The sequence below is a fragment of the Nerophis ophidion genome, linkage group LG25, assembly GCF_033978795.1.
Source record: "Nerophis ophidion isolate RoL-2023_Sa linkage group LG25, RoL_Noph_v1.0, whole genome shotgun sequence".
NCBI lineage: Eukaryota > Metazoa > Chordata > Actinopteri > Syngnathiformes > Syngnathidae > Nerophis > Nerophis ophidion.
Genome location: NC_084635.1, coordinates 20,134,302 through 20,157,566, shown reverse-complemented (window position 1 = coordinate 20,157,566; position 23,265 = coordinate 20,134,302). Strand labels below are relative to the sequence as shown.

At 42.4% G+C, this 23,265-nt stretch overlaps 1 protein-coding gene across 4 annotated transcripts in view; it reads right to left on the bottom strand.

The window, feature by feature from the left end:
- The window catches only part of ano5b (anoctamin 5b), a 135,954-nt gene extending 120,012 nt beyond the window's left edge, over positions 1 to 15,942 (bottom strand). The window contains exons 1-3 of one of the 4 annotated variants that reach the window (XM_061887647.1): positions 15,794 to 15,942; positions 12,555 to 12,660; positions 12,294 to 12,481 (exon numbers count right to left, since the gene is read on the bottom strand). In XM_061887647.1, coding sequence (XP_061743631.1) covers positions 12,294 to 12,369 — 76 coding nt within the window. In that variant the 5' untranslated portion in view covers positions 12,370 to 12,481; positions 12,555 to 12,660; positions 15,794 to 15,942. Of the gene's footprint in view, positions 1 to 12,293; positions 12,669 to 15,793 lie in introns of those variants that run through there. The other 3 variants (XM_061887649.1, XM_061887648.1, XM_061887650.1) reach the window with 3 other exon arrangements.
- Between the last annotated feature and the right edge of the window lie 7,323 nt (positions 15,943 to 23,265).

The window sequence follows — 23,265 nt, the reverse complement described above, 5'->3', positions numbered from 1 at the left end:
TACTGTATTGCTTCAAAAATGAAAGGAGACTATCCCTAGATGTGATAGAGACAGAATGAATGAATTATGGCATTCAAAGACAAAACCATAAAAACTAATTTTCCAAAAATCAATAATTAATAATATTTCTGACCTTGAAATCTGCCATACCATAGACCACCTTTTTGAAAGGTATAATTTAGACCAGTGGTCCCCAACCTTTTTGTAGCTGGAACCGGTCAACGCTTGAAATGTTTTCCCACGGACCGGGGTTTATTTATTTATTTTTTTTCATAAAGTAATACAATCATGTGTGCTTACGGACTGTATCCCTGCAAACTCTATTGATCTATATTGATATATAATGTATATATTGTGTTTTTATGTTGATTTAATAATTTAAAAAAATATATATATTATTATTAAATGTTTTTATTTATTTCTTGTGCGGACCGGTACCGGGTCGTGGCCCAGTGGTTGGGGACCACTGATTTAAACTGATATAATCTGTCAAGATTATATATATTATAAAGTATATTAATTATACAGGTTTTTGGGTGCCGGCTTTTTAAATGATGTCTTTGGTGTTAAATAAATATAACCTATTGCTATGTTTGTGAAACATGATCATTTCCCACTGTTAAATATTTCGATTGTGTTTTATTTATGGATAAGAATGTGATCGGACAGAATTCTACAAGAGCCATGGGATAGTGAAGAACCCAAAAACCGCAAAATGGTCAGTAATTTTTTCCTCATCTCTGTAGTATGTTGACAGTACAATGTTGTTATAAACAGTAATTATAGCACTACATGGAACAGTGTCCCTGTTATTGTTTTTCTACGGTTATCTTGCCATCCATAGGCCAGAGGGATACACAAATATATTTCAAGGGTGATAAGCCAGAGGGTGACAAGGAGGTTACTACTAAAACCTGAATGATTGAGGTCAGTGGGTGTCTACAGACAAAACAGGTGTTGTTCAACACTTTTATCATTTTGAATAATATAATTTTCCCTACTTCTTTGCGAACGTGTTGAATTGTGTAAACCTAACCATCTAATTTTACTTAATCTGACTTCTTGTAAGCATGTCTGAAATGAGTAAACCATAATGGACCACAAACCACCCAACAAAGTGAGCCACACAAAAGGCCCTGATGAAATAATTGATTAAATGCCATCCATCCATCCATCCATTTTCTACCACTTATTCCCTTTCGGGGTCGCGGGGGGCGCTGGCACCTATCTCAGCTACAATCGGGCGGAAGGCAGGGTACACCCTGGACAAGTCGCCACCTCCTCGCAGGGCCAACACAGATAGACAGACAACATTCACACTCACATTCACACAATTCATAATTAGTTCATCTTAATTATGTAGGGGTATTCAGGCAATTCTAAATAGACCCAACTCTAAGTGCTTATCAGTCATTCCGAATGATGTGCCTGCGTATATCGTAGTCATTGTATATGGATGGTGAACATCGACAAATAAAGGTAAAACAATACATTTCCATCATCAAGCCGCATGAAAGCGCATCTTTTGCTGGGTCGGAATGTTCTCAATGGATTGTGGCGGCCATTGGACCAGACCACACTGAATGTGGTTTGCTGTTAAGACTCATTGACATCTGATCCTCACTGAAGCAGAGCTTAATAAGCACGTAAAATATACACTCCATGGCTCAAAAACGGTCACATGATCATTATGTTGGCATCATTTACACAAGTGTCTGTATTGTCACATTTATTTCTGTCTAGAGTTGCTTGATTTTTTTTTTTTTGCCAAGATAACGAAGACCTCCCGTCTAAAGTCTTCTCAAGCACATCTTAAAGATTCATGATGGGGTTCAGATCCGGACTCTGGTGGAACGAATGTGGCCATGTTATTATGGAATATGCCCCTCCCATCAGGGGAAAAACATCCACAGGTTGCCTAAAATAGTGGTTCTTCGGTATATTCTGGTTGTCAGTTGACCTTTTTATCAGGCACATGCATTGTTGAACCTTGACTTGACCAGCTGCAGAAACCACAACCCTATTCATATGCTTCAAGGGACGCTATCCTAGACCTGTAACTTTTCAGATTTGCTTTAAATGTTGTACTCTTATTCAACTTAATGTGGAAGTAACAAATAGTTTGACGATTTTTGCATTTTACATCTGATCACAAACACTAATCCCCTTTAGCTGACACTGTATTTATAGTAGTCCACCCTGACTGACAAACAGCTAACAGCTAATAATGTGTCTCCATAACCAGTGTGGAGCTGCTCCTTTAAAAGGCCTACTGAAATGAGATTTTCTTATTTAAACGGGGATAGCAAGTCCATTCTATGTGTCATACTTGATCATTTCGCGATATTGCCATATTTTTGCTAAAAGGATTGAGTAGAGAACATCGACGATAAAGTTTGCAACTTTTGGTCGCAATAAAAAAGCCTTGCTTGTACTGGAAGTAGCAGACGATGTGCGTGTGATGTCACGGGTTGTGGAGCTCCTCACATCTGACTATTGTTTACAATCATGGCCACCAGCAGCGAGAACGATTCGGACCGAGAAAGCGACGATTTCCCCATTAATTTGAGCGAGGATGAAAGATTCTTGGATGACGAAAGTGAGAGTGAAGGACTAGAAAAAAAAAAGAAAAAAACTAAACGGCAGAGCGATTCAGATGTTATTATACAAATTTACTAGGATAATTCTGGAAAATCCCTTATCTGCTTATTGTGTTACTAGTGTTTTAGTGAGATTATATGGTCGTACCTGTACAACCTGAAGGTCAGAGGGGTGTGGCCACGGGTGTGGTGGCCGCCAGTGTCTCTGAGAGAAGCCAGGTTTCACGACGAGGCGAAGGCAGCGGATGCTTCCTCCACTTTGAAAGCATCCAACGGTCGGGAGCGGCCGGTGGGAGGAGGCAAGAGAGTACGCAGTTGCCTCTTTGACAGTTGCACGAGGAACGATGCAAGCTCTCCGCTCATGCCTACGATAAGAGCCGACTTATTACCACCATTTTCTCACCGAAACCTGCCGGTTGACATGTGATAGGGAACCATGTTCGCTTGACCGCTCTGTTCCATACTAAAGCTTCACCGTCATCTTTCGGGAATGTAAACAAGAAACCAAGGAAACACCGGCCGTGTTTGTGTTAATAAAGGCGGCCGCAATACACCGCTTCCCACCTACATATTTCTTCTTTGACGTCTCCATTATTAATTGAACAAATTGCAAAAGATTCAGCAATACAGTTGTCCATAATACTGTGGAGTTATGCGATGAAAAGAGACGACTTATAGCTGTAAACGGTCCTGGACCAAAATGTCCCCTACAATGCGTGACGTCACGCGCATGCGTCATCATACCGCGACGTTTTAGCATGGTACTTCCGCGCGAAATTTAAAATTGCAATTTAGTAAACTAAACCGGCCGTATTGGCATGTGTTGCAATGTTAAGATTTCATCATTGATATATAAACTATCGGTAGTAGTTGGTTTCAGTAAGCCTTTAATCTATTGATAATCACCACCAATAGGGAAAATAAACTGCATTAATTTGTACTTAAGTATCATCACGTAATATTATCACTGGAGGATGAGGCTGAACATATTACACACAGAGGAAGAGAACAAGAAACTAGTTTGAATATTGTGTTGATATTGTTAAACTGTAAATAGCACTCATCATAAATAAATTTAAATAGTTACAGTTAATGCACATGATTGGTATCGGCTGACCTCACTCATGGATGAAAAGTATCGGAATCAGCAGCATAAAACTTTAATCGGGTCATCCATAGGAAGTACACAATATCACATGGTTGGTGTGTTTTAACAGGGCTGTCAACTTTTAAAAAATAATCGCTACATCAAGTACAGTCGGGTAGGGATTCATTTGGCCCCATGGGTGGAACTCGTGTGAGAGGAAGAGGGGGGCAATCCTTTTGCAATGCAGTCTGCTGAAAATGATGGAAAGTGCCACTCTACTTCGCAACTGACGCTGTGGTCAAAGTTGGAATGACCACAAAATTGTAATATTTTAAGATATTTAAGAATCTATTCCCATCTGGCAGCTAAGGTGTATAGTGTGCCCCCCAAATTTGTCACATTTTATGTGTCAGGTAAACTACGACAAACAGGGCTATGTGAATTCCCTTCCTACTGTATTCCCACAGATTTCCCTAATCACATAATTTATGTTGATTGCACTTGCTCCTTTGCCTTAACCGTGGATGGTTACCTGAAAGGTGCCGTGGATTGTTATACGGTCAGTGATCAGGTAATGTATACACCAGTGCAAAGGTAAAAAGACAGATTTTGCTTCAAAATAAACCCTAATGGTACGTTTAGATACAACAAATAATGTTTTAATAAAACTTACTGTCTCTATGACATTCTGACAATAACATTTCAGTGTTTGAGTTAAAATATTTGGGTATTTTTTCAAGTTAATTTAAGTTATGCAAAACAAATAATTGCTGTGATTAATACGTATTAATCACAGTCATTTGAAAGTCATATTCAGTTGAATATGATACAAAGACAACATATTTGATGTTCAAACTGATAAAAAAATAAATGTTTTGCAAATAATCATCCATCCATCCATTTTCTAATGCTTATTCCCTTTGGGGTTACGGAGGCCGCTGGTGCCTATCTCAGCTACAATTAACTTTACAATTTGATGCCAGCAACATGTGACAAAGAAGTTGGGAAAGGTGGAAATAAATACTGATAAAGTTGAGAAATGCTCATCAAACAATTATTTGGAACATCCCACGGGTGTGTAGGCTAATTGGGAACAGGTGGGTGCCATGATTGGTTATAAAAGCAGCTTCCATGAAATGCTAAGTAATTCACAAACAACGATGGGGCGAGGGTCACCAATATGTAAGCAAATTGTCGAACAGTTTTAGAACAACATTTCTCAACGAGCTATTGGAAGTAATTTAGGGGTTTTACCATCTACGGTCTGTAAAATCTTCAAAAGGTTGAGAGAATCTGGAGAAATCACTGCACGTAAGCGATGATATTACGGACATTTGATCACTCAGGCGGTACTGCATCCAAAAACGACATCAGTGTGTAGAGGATATCACAACATGGGCTCAGGAACACTTCATAAAACCACTGTCAGTAACTACAGTTTGTCGCTACAAGTTAAAACTCTACAATACAAAGCAAAACCCATTCATCAACAACACCAAGGAACGCCGCTGGCTTCGCTGGGCTAGAGCTCATCTAAGATGGACTGATGCAAAGTGGAAAAGTGTTCTCTGGTCTGACGATTCCACATTTCAAATTATATTTGGAAACTGTGGACGTGGTGTCCTCCGGAACAAAGAGGAAAATAACCATCCGGATTGTTATAGGTGCAAAGTTCAAAAGCCAGCATCTGTGATGGTATGGGGGTGTATTAGTGCCCCAGGCATGGGTAATTTACACACCTGTGAAGGCACCATTAATGCTGAATGGTCCATACAGGTTTTGGAGCAACATATGTTGTCATCCAAGCAACGTTATCATGGACGCCCCTGCTTATTTCAGTAAGACAAGGCCAAGCCACGTGTTACAACAGCGTGGTTTCGTAGTAAAAGAGTGCGGGTACTTTCCTGGTCCGCCTGCAGTCCAGACCTGTCTCCCATCGAAAATGTGTGGCTCATTATGAAGCATAAAATACGACAGCGAAGACCCTGGACTGTTGAACGACTAAAGCTCTACATAAAACCAGAATGAGAAAGAATTCCACTTTCAAAGCTTCAACAATTAGTTTCTTCAGTTCCCAAACGTTTTTTGAGTGTTGTTAAAAGAAAAGGTGATGTAACACAGTGGTGAACATGCCCTTTCCCAAGTACTTTGGCACATGTTGCAGCCATGAAATTCTAATTTAATTATTATTTGCAAAAAATTAAGTTTATGAGTTTGAACATCAAATATCTTGTATTTGTAGTGCATTTAACTGAATATGGGTTGAAAAGGATTTGCAAATTATTGTATTCCGTTTATATTTACATTTAACACAATTTCACAACTCATATGGAAACGGGGTTTGTATGACGATGTCCTTGGACAATGGAAAACGGCGAGTGCTTCTTCAATATTCACATTTATAACCAATATCCAAATATTGACTGTTAGCTGACAACCATTACCATGTCACTGTTTGAGGGGTGTGTGCTTTTAATGCAGCAGAGTCGCAGCAAGGGGTTGGGTTGAGCAGACATAATCTAGCTGTCTTCCATCTTGCGACAGTGATCCGTCAACCGTCAAAACAGTATCACCGATTGCTGTAAAGCATAAATAAATGAATAGTTTTTCATATTTTGACATCATGTCACTACTCCAAAATGATACTTCTTACTACAATGTTATCATTTAATACAAAATATTTAAAAAAAATGTTGCTCTCTGTGATTGCTACTATAAGTGTGTTACATCCATCCATCCATCCATTTTCTACCGCTTGTCCCTTTTGGTGTCGCGGGGGGTGCTGAAACCAATCTCAGCTGCATTCGGGCGGAAAGTGGTGTACACCCTGGACAAGTCGCCACATCACAGGGCCAACACAGATAGACAGACAACATTCACACTCACATTCACACACTAGGGACCATTTAGTGTTGCCAATCAACCTATCCCCAGATGCATGTTTTTGGAGGTGGGAGGAAGCCGGAGTACCCAGAGGGAACCCACGCAGTCACGGGGAGAACATGCAAACTCTACACAGAAAGATCCCGAGCCAGGGATTGAACTCAGGACTACTCAGGACCTTTGTATTGTGAGGCACATGCACTAACCCCTGTTCCACCATGCTGCCCATGTGCTACATTGATAATTATTAATCAATAGTAAGGGTTCTTGGCATCCATGGAACTGAGGGGTTTCTTCATAAAACAAATATCTAACACACTTGATTTGTCCTGGTTGACGAGGCGGTCTTGACTGCCATAAGATGGGGTTCGCTCTGACGTAGCGAAGCAGTGGACGGACACACGGGGTCTATAGATGTCTATGGGGTTGATGGGCTGGAGCCGAGCCCTGAGCCCCGAGCCCTTTGTGCATTTTGGCCAAAAGGAGAAGAATGCAGATTTACCCTGTACATAATGTGAGATTTATAAAGTTTGGTACCCCACTGTCTGTCAGGCATGCCACTGACAGTTTGTTTGGTTTTAGTTTTTCCTCCGTGTGTGTTTAATATTTCCTGTCCTTAGTTCCTGTCAGTGCTCTTATTTTGTCTGTTTCCTGTTTTTTTTTCCCCTGTGCGCAGTTTTCCCTCAGCTGCGGCTGGTTGGCACCTGGCCACACCTGGTGTCAATCAGCCCGATTCTATTGGAGCCTGTTTTTGTCCTCCAGTCAGTTGCTGGATTATTGTCATGTCGATGTCGCTCTTGTCATTGCTACCTGTCGTTTCGTGTTTTGCCAATGCAGCGTTGCGGTAAGCTTTATTTGATTGCGGTTTTTAGCTTACTGCCGTTTGTTTCCTGCTCATACCTGCTAGCTGCCACACTAGGCCTTTTCGTTTTTGCTGGCTTCCATGCTAAGCGCCGTTTATTTTCTTGTTCCAATGCTAGCTCACTTAGTTTGTTATCCGCCCATGTGCGCGCTTTTTGTTTGTACCCTTTTGTTTGGTTTTGTTGTAGTGTATAAATTTAAAAAAACAATCTTATTCAATGCCTTCCTCCATCTCTGCATCTCAAACTAACTCTGACACTGTCATCCAATATCATTTTTAACAGCCCCTGAAATTAGCAAAATGAGGCTCATTTCGGTGGTATTGCTTGGTTGATAGACACTGCCGTGCCAGCAACTTGAGGGTTTCAGGTTCGATCCCCGCTTCCGCCATCCTAGTCATTGCCCTTGCGTCCTTGGGCAAGACACTTTACCCACAAGGTCCCAATGCCACCCACACTGGTTTAAATGTAACTTAGATATTGGGTTTCACTATGTAAAGCGCTTTGAGTCACTAGAGAAAAGCGCTATATAAATTTACTTCACTTTACTTCACATTTAAATCCAGGTGGTGATCTTTGTTATTGTCCTGGTTGACGAGGCGGTCTTGACTGCCACAAGATGGGGGTCGCTCTGAGTAGCCAAGCAGTGGACGGACACACGGGGTCTATAGATGTCTGGAGCAGAGCTCTGACCAATCACAGCTGAGTAGGCGTGGTCAGACTGCGTTATCTGTGCATTTTGGCCAAAAGTAGAAGAGGTGTTAGTGCGCCTTCCTCACAATACGAAGGTCCCGCAGTCCTGGGTTCAATCCCAGGCTCGGGATCTTTCTGTGTGGAGTTTGCATGTTCTCCCCGTGACTGCTTGGGTTCCCTCCGGGTACTCCGGGTTCCTCCCACCTCCAAAGACATGCACCAGGGGATAGGTTGATTGGCAACACTAAATTGGCCCTAGTGTGTGAATGTGAGTGTGAATGTTGTATGTCTATCTGTGTTGGCCCTGCGATGAGGTGGCGACTTGTCCAGGGTGTACGCCGCCTTCCGCTCGATTGTAGCTGAGATTGTCACCAGCGCCCCCCGCAACCCTAAAGGGAATAAGCGGTAGGAAATGGATGGATGGATGGATTAGCAATAAAGGCTCATTTAAATCCAGGTGGGGATTCACGGTGGAAGAGGGGTTAGTGCGTTTGCCTCACAATACGAAGGTCCTGAGTAGAAAGGGTTCAATTCTGGGCTGGGGATCTTTCTGTGTGGAGTTTGCATGTCCTACCCGTGAATGCGTGGGTTCCCTCCCTTTCTTTCTCCCACTTTCCAAAGACATGCACCTGGGGATAGGTTGATTGGCAAAACTAAATTGGCCCTAGTGTGTGAATGTTGTCTGTCTATCTGTGTTGGCCCTGCGATGAGGTGGCGACTTGTCCAGGGTGTACTTGCCTTCTGCCCGATTGTAGCTGAGATAGGCACCAGCGCCCCCCGCGATCCCAAAAGGGGAATATGCGGTAGAAAATGGATGGATGGATAAATCCAGGTGTTGACCTTCATTTTTATTTATCTTTTTGACCAAACAGAATACCTGGCGAGCACAGTTTTCTGTATTTTATGTATTTAGTTTACAAAAACACACAACCAACCTCTGAAATATGAACATTATCTCACTTGGTGTGTTTTGCAAACACCTCCCAGGCTGCTTGACTTTGAATGACACACACTCAAAAAAAAAAAAAAAAGTCAAGCTCCAGTCTTGGTAAACTTTCCTACTTTACATGACGTCATTGAATGCATCTGGTGCCGAGAAGCGCACTTGAACGCAACACTTTTGGCACTAAAATGACAACCGGAGTCATCCAGTCACTGGCCAATGGAATCTCGGAAATACCGTAAATGTATTATAAGCCTACTGAAACCCACTACTACCGACCACGCAGTCTGATAGTTTATATATCAATGATGAAATATTAACATTGCAACACATGCCAATACGGCCTTTCTAGTTTACTAAATTACAATTTTAAATTTCCCGGGAGTTTCGTCTTCGAAACGTCGTGTAATGATGATGTGTACCAAGACGTCACGGGTTTTTAGGAAGTATGAGCGCTAAGCACACACACAGCTAAATGTCGTCTGCTTTAACGGCATAATTATACAGTTTTTTGGACATCTGTGTTGCTGAACCTTTTGCAATTTGTTCAATTAATATTGGAGAAATCACAGTAGAAAGATGGAGTTGGGAAGCTTTAGCCTTTAGCCACACAAACACACGGTGATTCCTTGTTTAAAATTCCTGGAGGTGAAACTTTCCTATGGATCAGAGCACGGTCAAGCCAACATGGATCCCACCGAATGTCAACCAGTGGGTTATGGTCAGAAAATTGTGGTTAAAAAGTCAAATCTTACCTGAGAAAAGCTGAGCTTGTGCCGTCAATAGCTGCCGTCGACTCCCCTGAGACACTGCGCGTCAAAACACCCGTGGAGACACCCTTCCGACTATCAGGTAATATTAAACTAAAACACTAGCAACACAATGAAAGATAAGGGATTTCCCAGAACTAACCAATTAAATATGTCTAAAAACATCGGAATCCGTCCCAATGCAATCAATTTTTTTTTTTTTAACTTTTTTTTTTTAGTCCGTCGCTATCAATATCCTCAAACACGAATCTTTCATCCTCGCTCAAATTAATGGGGAAAGTGTCGTTTTCTCGGTCCGAATAGCACTTTTTGTTGGAGGCTCCCATTAAAAACAATGTGAAAATGTGAAGAGCCATCAAACATGTGACGTCATCGTCTGCGACTACCGGTAGAGGCAGAGCTTTTCTCTTAGCACCGAAAGTTGCGAACTTTATCGTGGATGTTCTCTACTAAATCCTTTCAGCCAAAATATGGCAATATCGCGAAATGATCAAGTATGACACATAGAGTGGACTTGCTATCCCCGTTTGAATAAGAACATCTCATTTCAGTAGGCCTTTAAATCCAGGTGTTGACTTTCATTTTTATTTATCTTTTTGACCAAACAGAATACCTGGCGAGCACAGTTTTCTGTATTTTATGTATTTAGTTTACAAAAACACACAACCAACCTCTGAAATATGAACGTTATCTCACTTGGTGTGTTTTGCAAACACCTCCCAGGCTGCTTGACTTTGAATGACACACGCTCAAAAAAAAAAAAAAAGTCAAGCTCCAGTCTTGGTAAACTTTCCTACTTTACATGACGTCATTGAATGCGTCTGGTGCCGAGAAGCGCACTTGAACGCAACACTTTTGGCACTAAAATGACAACCGGAATCATCCAGTCACTGGCCAATGGAATCTCGGAAATACCGTAAATGTATTATAAGCCTACTGAAACCCACTACTACCGACCACGCAGTCTTAGAGTTTATATATCAATGATGAAATATTAACATTGCAACACATGCCAATACGGCCTTTCTAGTTTACTAAATTACAATTTTAAATTTCCCGGGAGTTTCGTCTTCGAAACGTCGTGTAATGATGACGTGTACACAAGACGTCGCGGGTTTTTAGGAAGTATGAGCGCTAAGCACACACACAGCTAAATGTAGTCTGCTTTAACGGCATAATTATACAGTTTTTTGGACATCTGTGTTGCTGAACCTTTTGCAATTTGTTCAATTAATATTGGAGAAATCACAGTAGAAAGATGGAGTTGGGAAGCTTTAGCCTTTAGCCACACAAACACACGGTGATTCCTTGTTTAAAATTCCTGGAGGTGAAACTTTCCTATGGATCAGAGCGCGGTCAAGCCAACATGGATCCTACCGAGTGTCAACCAGCAGGTTTCGGTGAGAAAATTGTGGTTAAAAAGTCAGTTCTTACCGGAGAAAAGCTGAGCTTGTGCCGCCCATAGCTGCCGTCGACTCCCCTGAGACACTGCGTGTCAAAACACCCGTGGAGACACCCTTCCGACTATCAGGTAATATTAAACTCACTAAAACACTAGCAACACAATAGAAAGATACGGGATTTCCCACAATTAACCCAGTAAATGTGTCTAAAAACATCGGAATCCGTCCCAGTGCAATCGCGTTTTTTTTTTTTTCTACTCCGTCGCTATCAATATCCTCAAACACGAATCTTTCATCCTCGGTCAAATTAATGGGGAAATTGTAGTTTTCTTAGCACTTTTTGTTGGAGGCTCCCATTAAAAACAATGTGAATATGTGTGGAGCCATCAAACATGTGATGTCATCGTCCGCGACTTCCGGTAGAGGCAGGGCTTTTCTCTTAACACCGAAAGTTGCAAACTTTATCGTTGATGTTCTCTACTAAATCCTTTCAGCCAAAATATGGCAATATCGCAAAATGATCAAGTATGACACATAGAATGGACCTGCTATCCCCGTTTAAATAAGAACATCTCATTTCAGTAGGCCTTTAAATCCAGGTGTTGACCATCATTTTTATTTATTTTTTGGACCAAGCAGAATACCTGGGAGCACAGTTTTCTGTATTTTATGTATTTAGTTTACAAAAACACACAACCTACCTCTGAAATATAAATGTTACCTCACTTGCTGTGTTTTGGAAATATAGAGCTCCAAGGCTGCTGCACTTTGAATGACACACACTCAAAAAAAAAAAAAAAAAAGTCAAGCTCCAGTCTTGGTAAACTTTCCTACTTTACATGACGTCATTGAATGCGTCTGGTGCCGAGAAGCGCACTTGAACGCAACACTTTTGGCACTAAAATGACAACCGGAGTCATTCAGTCACTAGCCAATGGAACCTCGGAAATACCTTACATGTATTATTCGATTGGCTTACTTTGTATTGGTTTCATTATCATTGTCGTGACTCTTGAATACATTGAAAATGAAAGGTGAAAACAAACGTGCTTACCTCCAGTGAGGGAGTCGTTGGTGCCCTGCAGCTCGATCAAAGTTTCATCTTTCGCCTTGCCCGTTATTCTCCTCATTGCGGCCGACAGCGTGCTCGCTCAGACAGCCTTGTGACTGGGGAGGAGGGGGATGCCACTCTGGCACTCTTCATCCACCATGTGAACGAGGCATTACTATTCACCGAGGAAGCTCAATATCAAACAATAAAAATGATTATATTAGCAGATAATAAGACATTTGGAAGGATATAGCGAAAGTGAACCTTTGATGTCTCCGAGACGTTGCCCGATCAGAGAAAGGCACTCACTCATAAAGGGGAGTGGCTTAGGTGGTTTTCATCGGCTAAATCGGTGTGTTTATTTCACCGTCTGTCCGTGGAAGAGTTAACCATTTAAAGTAACTGAACATGTTATTCATGATTTTAAAAAAAAGAGTCGCTCAGAAAAACGACCAAATTAAACCACGAGGCTGTCACAAGAGAGCTAACGCCGTGACGACAACACTGCCACCCTGCGGTCAATAACGGTAATGCATATCAGCATAGTATTTTCTGTTTTTTTAGATCAGCGGTTCTCAAATGGGGGTACGCGTACCCCTGAGGGTACTTAAAGGCCTACTGAAACCCACTACTACCCACCACGCAGTCTGATAGTTTATATATCAATGATGAAATATTAACATCGCAACACATGCCAATACGGCTTTTTTAGCTTACTAAATTGCAATTTTAAATTTACCAGGAGTTTTTTCTTGAAAACGTTGCGTAATGATGACGTGTACGCAAGACGTCACGGGTTTTTAGGAAGTATGAGCGCTGCGCACACACACACAGCTAAAAGTTGTCTGCTTTAACCGCATAATTACACAGTATTTTGGAGATCTGTGTTGCTGAATCTTTTGCAATTTGTTCAATTAATAATGGAGGAGTCAAAGTAGAAAGATGGAGTTGGGAAGCTTTAGCCTTTAGCCACACAAAAACATGGTGAAACTTTCCTATGGATCACATGGATCCCAACCGAATGTCAACCAGCAGGTTTCGGGGAGAAAATTGTGGTTAAAAAGTCGCTTCTTACCGCATATCAGCTGAGCTTGTGCCGTCCATAAAGCTGCCGTCGACTCCCCCGAGACACTGCGCGTCAACACCCGGCCGTGGACGTACACTTCTGACTATGAGGTACTGTTAATCTCACTAAAACACTAGCAACACAATATAAAGATAAGGGATTTCCCAGAATTATCCTAGTAAATGTGTCTAAAAACATCGGAATTTGTCTCAATGCAATCACTTTTTTTTTTTTTTTTTTTTTGTAGTCCGTCGCTATCAATATCCTCAAACACGAATGTTTTATTCTCGCTCAAGTTAGTGGAGAAATTGGCGACTTCCGGTAGAGGCAGGGGTTTTCTCCAGCTGCGAACTTTATCGTGGATGTTCTCTACTAAATCCTTTCAGCAAAAATATGGCAATATCACGAAATGATCAGGTATGACACATAGAATGGACCTGCTATCCCTGTTTAAATAAGAAAATCTCATTTCAGTAGGCCTTTAAGTTGATGATTACTTCTATGTGTAGAAATCCTTATATATAATTGAATCAATTGTTTATTTTTCAACAACTTTTTAGTTATTTTTATATCTTTTTTTCCAAATAATTCAAAAAAGACCACTACAAATGAGCAACAGTTTGCACTGTTATACAATTTAATAAATTAGAAACTGATGACAGAGTGCTGTATTTTACTTCCTTATCTCTTTTTTTCAACCAAAAATGCTTAGCTCTTATTAGGGGGTACTTGAATTAAAAAAAAAAATCACAGGGGGTACATCACTGAAAAAAGGTTGAGAACCACTGAGTTGAGAACCACTGCTTTAGATTACAATTAAAAAGCATTTTACTGCACGATGAAGGGTGACAAGTACAAAAATAAATAAAGAATTAAATCTGTCACAAATTAATTATGAATACGTATATAATGCAAAATAAAATAAAATAATGTAATTGTTTTAATCAAATATTTCAATATTCCAATAATTATTTCATCTTGAATTTAATTATTGATTTACGTAAATAATGCAAAAGTAAATATAACAATTTAATTGTTTTAATTAAATATTTCAATATTCCAATCATTATTTCATCTTGAATTTAATTATTGATGTAATTATTTAGGGCTTCACAATGGCAGAGGAGTTAGTGTGTCTGCCTCACAATACGAAGCTCCTGAGTAGTCCGGGGTTCAATCCCGGGCTCGGAATCTTTCTGGGTGGAGTTTGCATGTTCTCCCCGTGAATGCGTGGGTTCCCTCCGGGTACTCCGGCTTCCTCCCACCTCCAAAGACATGCACCTGGGGATAGGTTGATTGGCAACACTAAATTGGCCCTAGTGTGTGAATGTGAGTGTGAATGTTGTCTGTCTATCTGTGTTGGCCCTGCGATGAGGTGGCGACTTGTCCAGGGTGTACTGCACCTTCGGCCCGATTGTAGCCGAGATAGGCACCAGCACCCCCCGCGACCCCAAAAAGGAATAAGCGGTAGAAAATGGATGGATGGATTTCAATATTCCATTCATTATTTCATCTTGAATTTAATTATTTATCTAATTATTTAATCATTTATATATTTCACAATCAAATGATTAAATAAATACATGTTCTTTTGATTAAAAAAAACAAAAACAAAAACAAAACAAAAAAACAATGGCACATGTGATAACACATGTATGTACGTATTCCATCCATCCATCCATTTTCTACCGCTTGTCCCTTTTGGGGTAGCGGGGGGTGCTGGAGCCTATCTCAACTGCATTCGGGCGGAAGGCGGCGTACAGCCTGGACAAGTCGCCAACTCATCGCAGGGCCAAAACATCAGGAAGATGGAGAAGATTCACAATCACTTACACGCTCATCCCATCAATCCATTTACTACCGCTTGTCCTTTTTGGGGTCACGGGGGGTGCTGGAGCCTCTCTGCGCTGCATTTAGGCGGAAGGCAGTTTACACCCTGGACAAGTCGCCATCTCATCGCAAGGCCAACACAGATAAACAGACAACATTCACACACTAGGGCCAATTTGGTGTTGCCAATCAACCTATCCCCAGGTGCATGTCTTTGGAGGTGGGAGGAAGCCGGAGTACCCGGAGGGAACCCACGCAGTCACGGTGAGAACATGCAAACTCCACACAGAAAGATCAATTATGAAGAATTCATTACAAAATGGATGATTATTTAAAACTTTACTTAAATGTGTCATTATTGTTGGATTTTAATAGATGACTGTTATTCAATGAGTCAATGTATTTATTGTAAAAGTACATTTAATATTTTGATTAATAATTTTAACATTCAATTATTTTATTTACTTATTTATTTGATAACTTCATTATTTGATAAATTATTTCACACTCAAATAAAAATAAATAAATGTACTTTTACATTAAACTCGTGACACATTTGATAACACATTTTGTGTATTTAGTTAAAATTGCAATAGATGACATTTACCAGTAAGTAGTTATTTGGAGATGTGATTATTATTTGTTTTATTTCGTCCCATTTAAACCTTCATACTACACTGCCCGAAAAATCTATTAAAAAAAAACAATTCAAACAGAATGACAGAAAACAACAGAGTATACTCAAGTGCATAATCCAGGTTTAAAGAATGGTATGTGTTTCTCCAAAAGTCTCCAGTAGCACATGAAAAAGTTTTTAAGTCGCTGCATGAGTACCTGATTAGCAACCAGGAACAGGTGTGTCTCCTGATTGGCAATCAGCAACAAGTGAGCAATTAAATCAGCACTCAGGCAGCAGTAAAGCAACTGAGAGTGGAGAACAATCAGAAAGACGAACAGAAAAATGGTGCTGGAAAGGAGCTTAATAGCAAAACACAGGAAAACAATAAACACAAGTCCAACCTACCATGACATATTTTTACCAGATATATTGAAAATTATATTGTATGACATGCACAAAAATCATGGCGTTGGATCAATACATTAAGCCTGATTGTTGCAACGTATCGGACATTTTCTTGCATCCAATATCAAAAAATTCTTCCCTCACTCACAACCATCATCGCTCACCTGCGACGGAAAGCTGACAGGCCAAATACAAGCGTCTGTGAACATTGCTCCAAAGTATGGATTGCCTGTTGATTTATTGTATGCATACAACAGTAAACATTGACATGTACAAAGGAAGTAGTATATGCTAAAACAAGGCGGCAGCTAAAGAAGGACTTTTCCATTCGTCCCTGTTGCGATCTGTGACTCAGATCTTCACATGTTTATTTTTCCATCTTTGTTTCATTCTCTTCTGACCCACTTACTTCCTGTTTAGTCCGTTACCATGGTTACACATTGATTTCACCTGCTCCTCGTTTTCTACACACCTGGTTCTCCTTGATTTCTCCCTATATAAGCTTTCCTCTTTTCTTTGTTCAGTCTCGGATCCTAATTTGCCCACGCGCAACAGTGACGACTCTCGACCTTCATCTTTGTATGTATATTCTCGCTAGCTTTTACGCTAAGCCATTTGTTTATTCCAGCTCACATGCTGTGGAATTGTTTTTCTGTTTTTGGTTTGCCTTCTCTTTACAGCAGTGTTTTTGTTCCTAGCCTTTTATTATTTAATAAATCCATTTATAACTTACCTAGTTGTGTTCATCGCTTCGACGCATCCCCGGAAGAACCAATCCGGCATTACAATGCCACACAAGCGTCACAGTAGGATCCGAGCATCAAAATGTTTTTCCGCGTCGAAACCACGGGAGGAACCCTTCGACTTGGGTTTGTGGTTGGAGCTCGTGGCTTGGGAGCAGGAAAGACTTGACTGTGGGCCTGAAGTCCCCTCCGAAGCCGTTCGCGCTGCCCCGAAGAGGCGGGGGGTCCAGTGGAGAGGCCCCCCGCACGGCAGTAATGTTCCAGCACCACTTATTCCTCCCCATGGACACAGCAAGTTTCACCCCGTCCAGGATTCACCCGTCATTACCGGTAATCCTGCTTGTTTTTTTTCAAATCATTCCTTAAGCTGCCATGACACTTTTTCTGACACAAGCGATGACGTCAATTGGGGAACGCCCACCGGTGACGCAACACCGGCCTCTGTTGATGACATTTTTTCAGAAGATTTTTATATTGTGGACAGTACTTTTCATTCCCAACCTTTTTCGAATACCAATAACATTTATGATAAAATACGTAATTATCAGGATATTTTTTCTCATTATTCTAGTCAACCTCAGTCACCTAGTTTTTCTCCTACACCTCCTTTAAAACCTCATTCTCCGGCCAAGTCCAAGGTGTTTCCTCCCTTTTCTAAAGGAAATTCTGGACAAATTAAAGGGGAGGAGTCGGCCCGCCTCCAAGCCTCCCACCACCCTCCCTTAAGGTCAGTCCCTGACCATAGGGAACGGGTCTGGAATCCCCGTCTGGAGGAAGGGGCTATGACCTATAGCTGTGCTACGGAGGTAGCACAGATACTACCCTCTAAACCACAGCCACCATGTAGACCTCCTCCACCTGTTTTTCCCCTGGCCAAGTCTCAACGGCCTTGTAGACCTCCTCCACCTGTTTTTCCCCCGGCCAAGTCTCAACGGCCTTGTAGACCTCCTCTACCTGATTTTTCCCCGGCCAAATCTCAACGGCCTTGTAGACCTCCTCCACCTGTTTTTCCCCCGGCCAAGTCTCAACGGCCTTGTAGACCTCCTCCACCGGTGTTCGGACTCGCGAGGTCATTACCTCCAGCACGTCCTCCACCACCGGTGTTCTGCACTGCTCCCAGTCTGGTTCTCACACCAGCACATGACTCTCGCCTGGTTTTCAAGCCAGAATTAGACTCTCGCCTGGTTTTCACACCAGAAAATGTTGCTAGCCTGGTTCTCAAGCCAGCACTAGACTCCCACCTGGTTCTCACACCAGCCTCCGACCCAGAACTGGTTCTCATACCAGTTACAGACTTTAGCCTGGAGCCCACTCCAGTACCAGCTCCAGAGCTGGAGCCTACTCCAGTACCAGCTCCACGCCGCCAAGCGCCGGTACCAGCTCCACGCCGCCAAGCGCCGGTACCAGCTCCGCGCCGCCAAGCACCGCCGACGACGGGGCTGGAGCCCACACCAGCGTCGACGACGGGGCTGGAGCCCACACCAGCGTCGACGACGGGGCTGGAACCTTCACCTGTGTCGACAGGGCTGGAGCCCACTCCAGTGCCAGCTCCTCGACAAGCGCCGGTACCAGCTCCACGCCGCCAAGCACTGCCGACGAAGAAGCTGGAGCCCACACCGGCGCCGACGATGAGGCTGGAGCTCACACCAGTCACGACTCCTGCGGCTCCCAGGCCGCCTCCGACGACTCCTGCGGCTCCCAGGCCGCCTCCGACGACTCCTGCGGCTCCCAGGCCGCCTCCGACGACTCCTGCGGCTCCCAGGCCGCCTCCGACGACTCCTGCGGCTCCCAGGCCGCCTCCGACGACTCCTGCGGCTCCCAGGCCGCCTCCGACGACTCCTGCGGCTGCAGCACCCGCATCATCCTCGCCAGCTGCACTCGGGCCTGCTTTGGCTGCAGTCCCCGCACCCTCGTCTGCTGCTTCCAAGCCTGCTGGGATTTCGGTGCTGAGGCGTCGTCCACCACGTCGACCACGGGCGTGGCCTCTGCGAGGTCATCCTCCTCGCCAGACACTCCCTCCTCCATGTCGGCCACGGATGTGGCCGTGCCCGGGTCGTCCGCCTCGCCGGGCACCTCATCCTGCGAGGCGGCCACTAATGTGGCCTTTTCGAGGTCGCCCGCCAAAACTTGTTCGGCAGCGGCGTTCCATCCGCCGCCGCCACTTGACTTGTCCTCGGTGGATTCGGGGACACACGACTTGGCGACCCTCCACCGTGGCCTCCCTCCGCCCTCCCTTCGTTTGTGGACTCTGTTTTTGGGGAGGGGGTTCAAGTTGTTTCTTATTTGTTTTTGTTTTCTTTGAGACATCTGGAATCTGTCTTTTTGGGGGGGGGAATACTGTTGCGATCTGTGACTCAGATCTTCACATGTTTATTTTTCCATCTTTGTTTCATTCTCTTCTGACCCACTTACTTCCTGTTTAGTCCGTTACCATGGTTACACATTGATTTCACCTGCTCCTCGTTTTCTACACACCTGGTTCTCCTTGATTTCTCCCTATATAAGCTTTCCTCTTTTCTTTGTTCAGTCTCGGATCCTAATTTGCCCACGCGCAACAGTGACGACTCTCGACCTTCATCTTTGTATGTATATTCTCGCTAGCTTTTACGCTAAGCCATTTGTTTATTCCAGCTCACATGCTGTGGAATTGTTTTTCTGTTTTTGGTTTGCCTTCTCTTTACAGCAGTGTTTTTGTTCCTAGCCTTTTATTATTTAATAAATCCATTTATAACTTACCTAGTTGTGTTCATCGCTTCGACGCATCCCCGGAAGAACCAATCCGGCATTACAATGCCACACAAGCGTCACAGTCCCCTCTTAATCAAACATGAAAAACAGTGAGCATCTACAGCAGGGGTGCCCAAAGTGCGGCACAAGGGCCATCAAGGGCCTGGCACTCGCTTGTCAATGGCCATAGGAACATTACAAAAAAAAACACCAGCAAAAATTGAGAAAAGAGTAGTGATATGCAACTATAGTTTTTTGATGTGTGTGTATATTGACTAGTGTGAAAATCCAAATTCTACTCATGTACAGATACCAAATATACATTTTATTTCTTAGAATGAAGCAGTGAAGCAAGGACAACTTAACTGTTCCAATCAAAGTACAGTATGAAAAAAACTATGGTCGTCATTCATTTCAAATAACTTTTATGCAATCTGTGGGGACATTTTATCAATCCCTGCAATATGCTTCATAGTTTTGGCTTCATTAATTTTTATGTCATAACCATATTTTAAAATTGTATTCAGCATTTGCAGCATGCAATAAGAGTGCACAACATAATTAATACCTCTGGGACAAAAATGCCCCTCTCTGAAACATATTAATATGTGGTACTTTGCTCTTTTCACATGCAATACATCAAATGCTTTGTAAGCGCTTTATTTTGTAAAAAAAATTTCTAACCACTTTGTTCCAAAAGTTATTTTACCCAACTTAAGTTTTTTTTTCCTTGTTTGGGCTAAAATTGGTCACCATGTTGTGACGTTTTATTGTTTATCTCCCTGGATGGATACTCACTCGTCCACATGGACCAGACATTGGCCAAGAGCTAGTGGGCAGCCTAGGAAGTGAAGTGAAGTGAATTATATTTATATAGCGCTTTTCTCAAGTGACTCAAAGCGCTTTACATAGTGAAACCCAATATCTAAGTTACATTTAAACCAGTGTGGGTGGCACTGGGAGCAGGTGGGTAAAGTGTCTTGCCCAAGGACACAACGGCAGTGACTAGGATGGCGGAAGCGGGAATCGAACTTGCAACCCTCAAGTTGCTGGCACGGCCACTCTACCAACGGAGCTATGCTAGGATGGAGTTAGCTCTCTTTGTCACGTTATTGACTATGTTCAGGTCCTGCCTCTGATCATGCTGCCTTCACCCCAGCAGACGATGGCAGGGAACACTTATTTGTCCATGCGTGGTGTAATTTAATGTGTACAATATGTTATATTTGTTACTTATTACTCATTTTTAGTTTTTCATTGCATTTTTCTTTCAGTTTCCGCATGTAACAATGGCGCCGCTCAAGTGGCAGCTGGTTGCAACAGCTATGTGCTCTTTTATATCCTCCTTTGTGTTCTTTAATATTTTCTCACTTGTTTTCATGTCACCTTTTGGTTTAAACGCCTTTGGAACTGTGCAGCCTGGGGTGGCTCTTTCGTAACTTGTGTGCTTCTTTAAATAGTTTTTTTGTGGACTTTTTTGATTCTTCGCTGCGACCACCTTATTTCTCCATTATATGATATATAAAGTACAGCCCGGACCTGGGCAAATTAAGACCCGGGGGCCACATGCGGCCCGTTGAGTTTTTCAATCCGGCCAGCCGGATATTCCCAAATAATTTTTTTAGATCTTCAAGATTGAATGTGTAGCTGCCATTAAGATGTGCAGTGATGTTTTCTAATGACCGCATACTTGCCAACCTTGAGACCTCCGATTGGTGGTCGGAGGTGGGGCGGGGGCGTGGTTGGGGGGCGGGGCTGGGTGTGGTTGGGGGCGTGGTTGAGAGGGGAGGAGTATATTTACCGCTAGATTCATAGATTCACCAAGTCAAGTAGTTCATATATATACCGGTGTATATATATATATATATATATATATATATATATATATATATATATATATATATATGTAGGTGAGGGAAAAAATCACAAGACTACTTCATCTCTACAGAACTGTTTCATGAGGGGTTCCCTCATTCATCAGGAGATTTTAATGGAAGCATTCACAAAAATGGTTTATATAGGGCACAGAGTGGGTGGGTACAGGCAGGCGTAGGGTGTGGTGATTGGCTCATGTGTTACCTAGGAAGTGTTTCCGTCTATGGCGGCATGTTGAAATGATTTCACTGCGCTTGTTGAGGGATGATAGATCTGGATGATATATAATAAACAGTTTCTCTTTTAGGCATAGGTTGCATCTTTTATTACCACTGTTGTAAGGTGTGCTGGATGCAAGAATTTGCCATGTTATTGAATATTCAACATTATTGTCTTTGAGGTTCCAAATGTGTTTGCTGAGTTTTGTACAATTCCGCAAAGTCTGGTTTCTAAAGGAGGCGTTGTGATTATTCCATCTTGTTTTGAACGCTCCTTCGGTTAATCCTACGTACGTGTCGGATGTGTTAATGTCCTTGCGTGTTACCTTTGCTTGGTAAACGACTGATGTCTGTAAGCACCCTCCGTTGAGAGGGCAATCAGGTTTCTTGCGACAGTTACATTCCTTATTGGTTTCCGAGTCGTTTAGTCTGGGAGTGGACAGTCTATCATCCCTAAACAAGCGCAATGAAATCATTTCAACATGCCGCCACAGACGGAAACACCTCCTAGGTAACACATGAGCCAATCACCACACCCTACGCCTGCCTTTACCCACTCACTCTGTGCCCCATATACACCATTGTATGTGAATTCTTCCATTAAAATCTCCTGATGATTGAGGGAACCCCTCATGAAACAGTTCTGTTGAGATGAAGTAGTCTTGCGATTTTTCTCACACCTACATATTGCGCTCTACCACAGTATCGAGCACTATTCTCTGGATAATCCAATCAAGACATATATATATATATATATATATATATATATTTTTTTTTTTTTTCTTTTTTTTTTTCTACCGCTTATTCCCTTTTGGGTTCACGGGGGGCGCTGGCGCCTATCTCAGCTACAATCGGGCGGGAGGCAGGGTACACCCTGGACAAGTCGCCACCTCATCGCAGTATATATATATATATATTTACTGTATATATATTTACTGTATATACATATATAAGAAATAAGAAATAACACTCATCTACTCATTGTTGGGTTAAGGGTTGAATTGTCCATCCTTTTTTTCGAACCATATGCATGTACAGTAGATGGCAGTATTGTCCTGTTTAAGAGTGTGACAACATTGCTGCTTGGCAGACGAACTGCTTTACGGTAGACAAAAACAGACTGCTGTTGTTGTGTGTTGTTTTACTGCACTGGGAGGACGTTAATGAAACTGCCTAACAATAAACCCACATAAGAAACCAAGAACTCGCCCATGATCATTCTACAATCATAACATCATTGGGCAGACATGCTCTTTATACACGTCACTCAGGTCCGCATGGAGATGGAGGGGGCATGGCCTCCAGCTTCGCCTGAATTTTGGGAGATTTTTGGGAGAAAATTTGTCCCGGGAGGTTTTCAGGAGAGGCGCTGAATTTCAGGAGTCTCCAGGAAAATCCGGGAGGGTTGGCAAGTATGTAATAATCGTAAGTCTTCAACTATACAAAGTGTTTCAATGCTTAGAATGTGCGCTTATGGATGATATACTAGTTC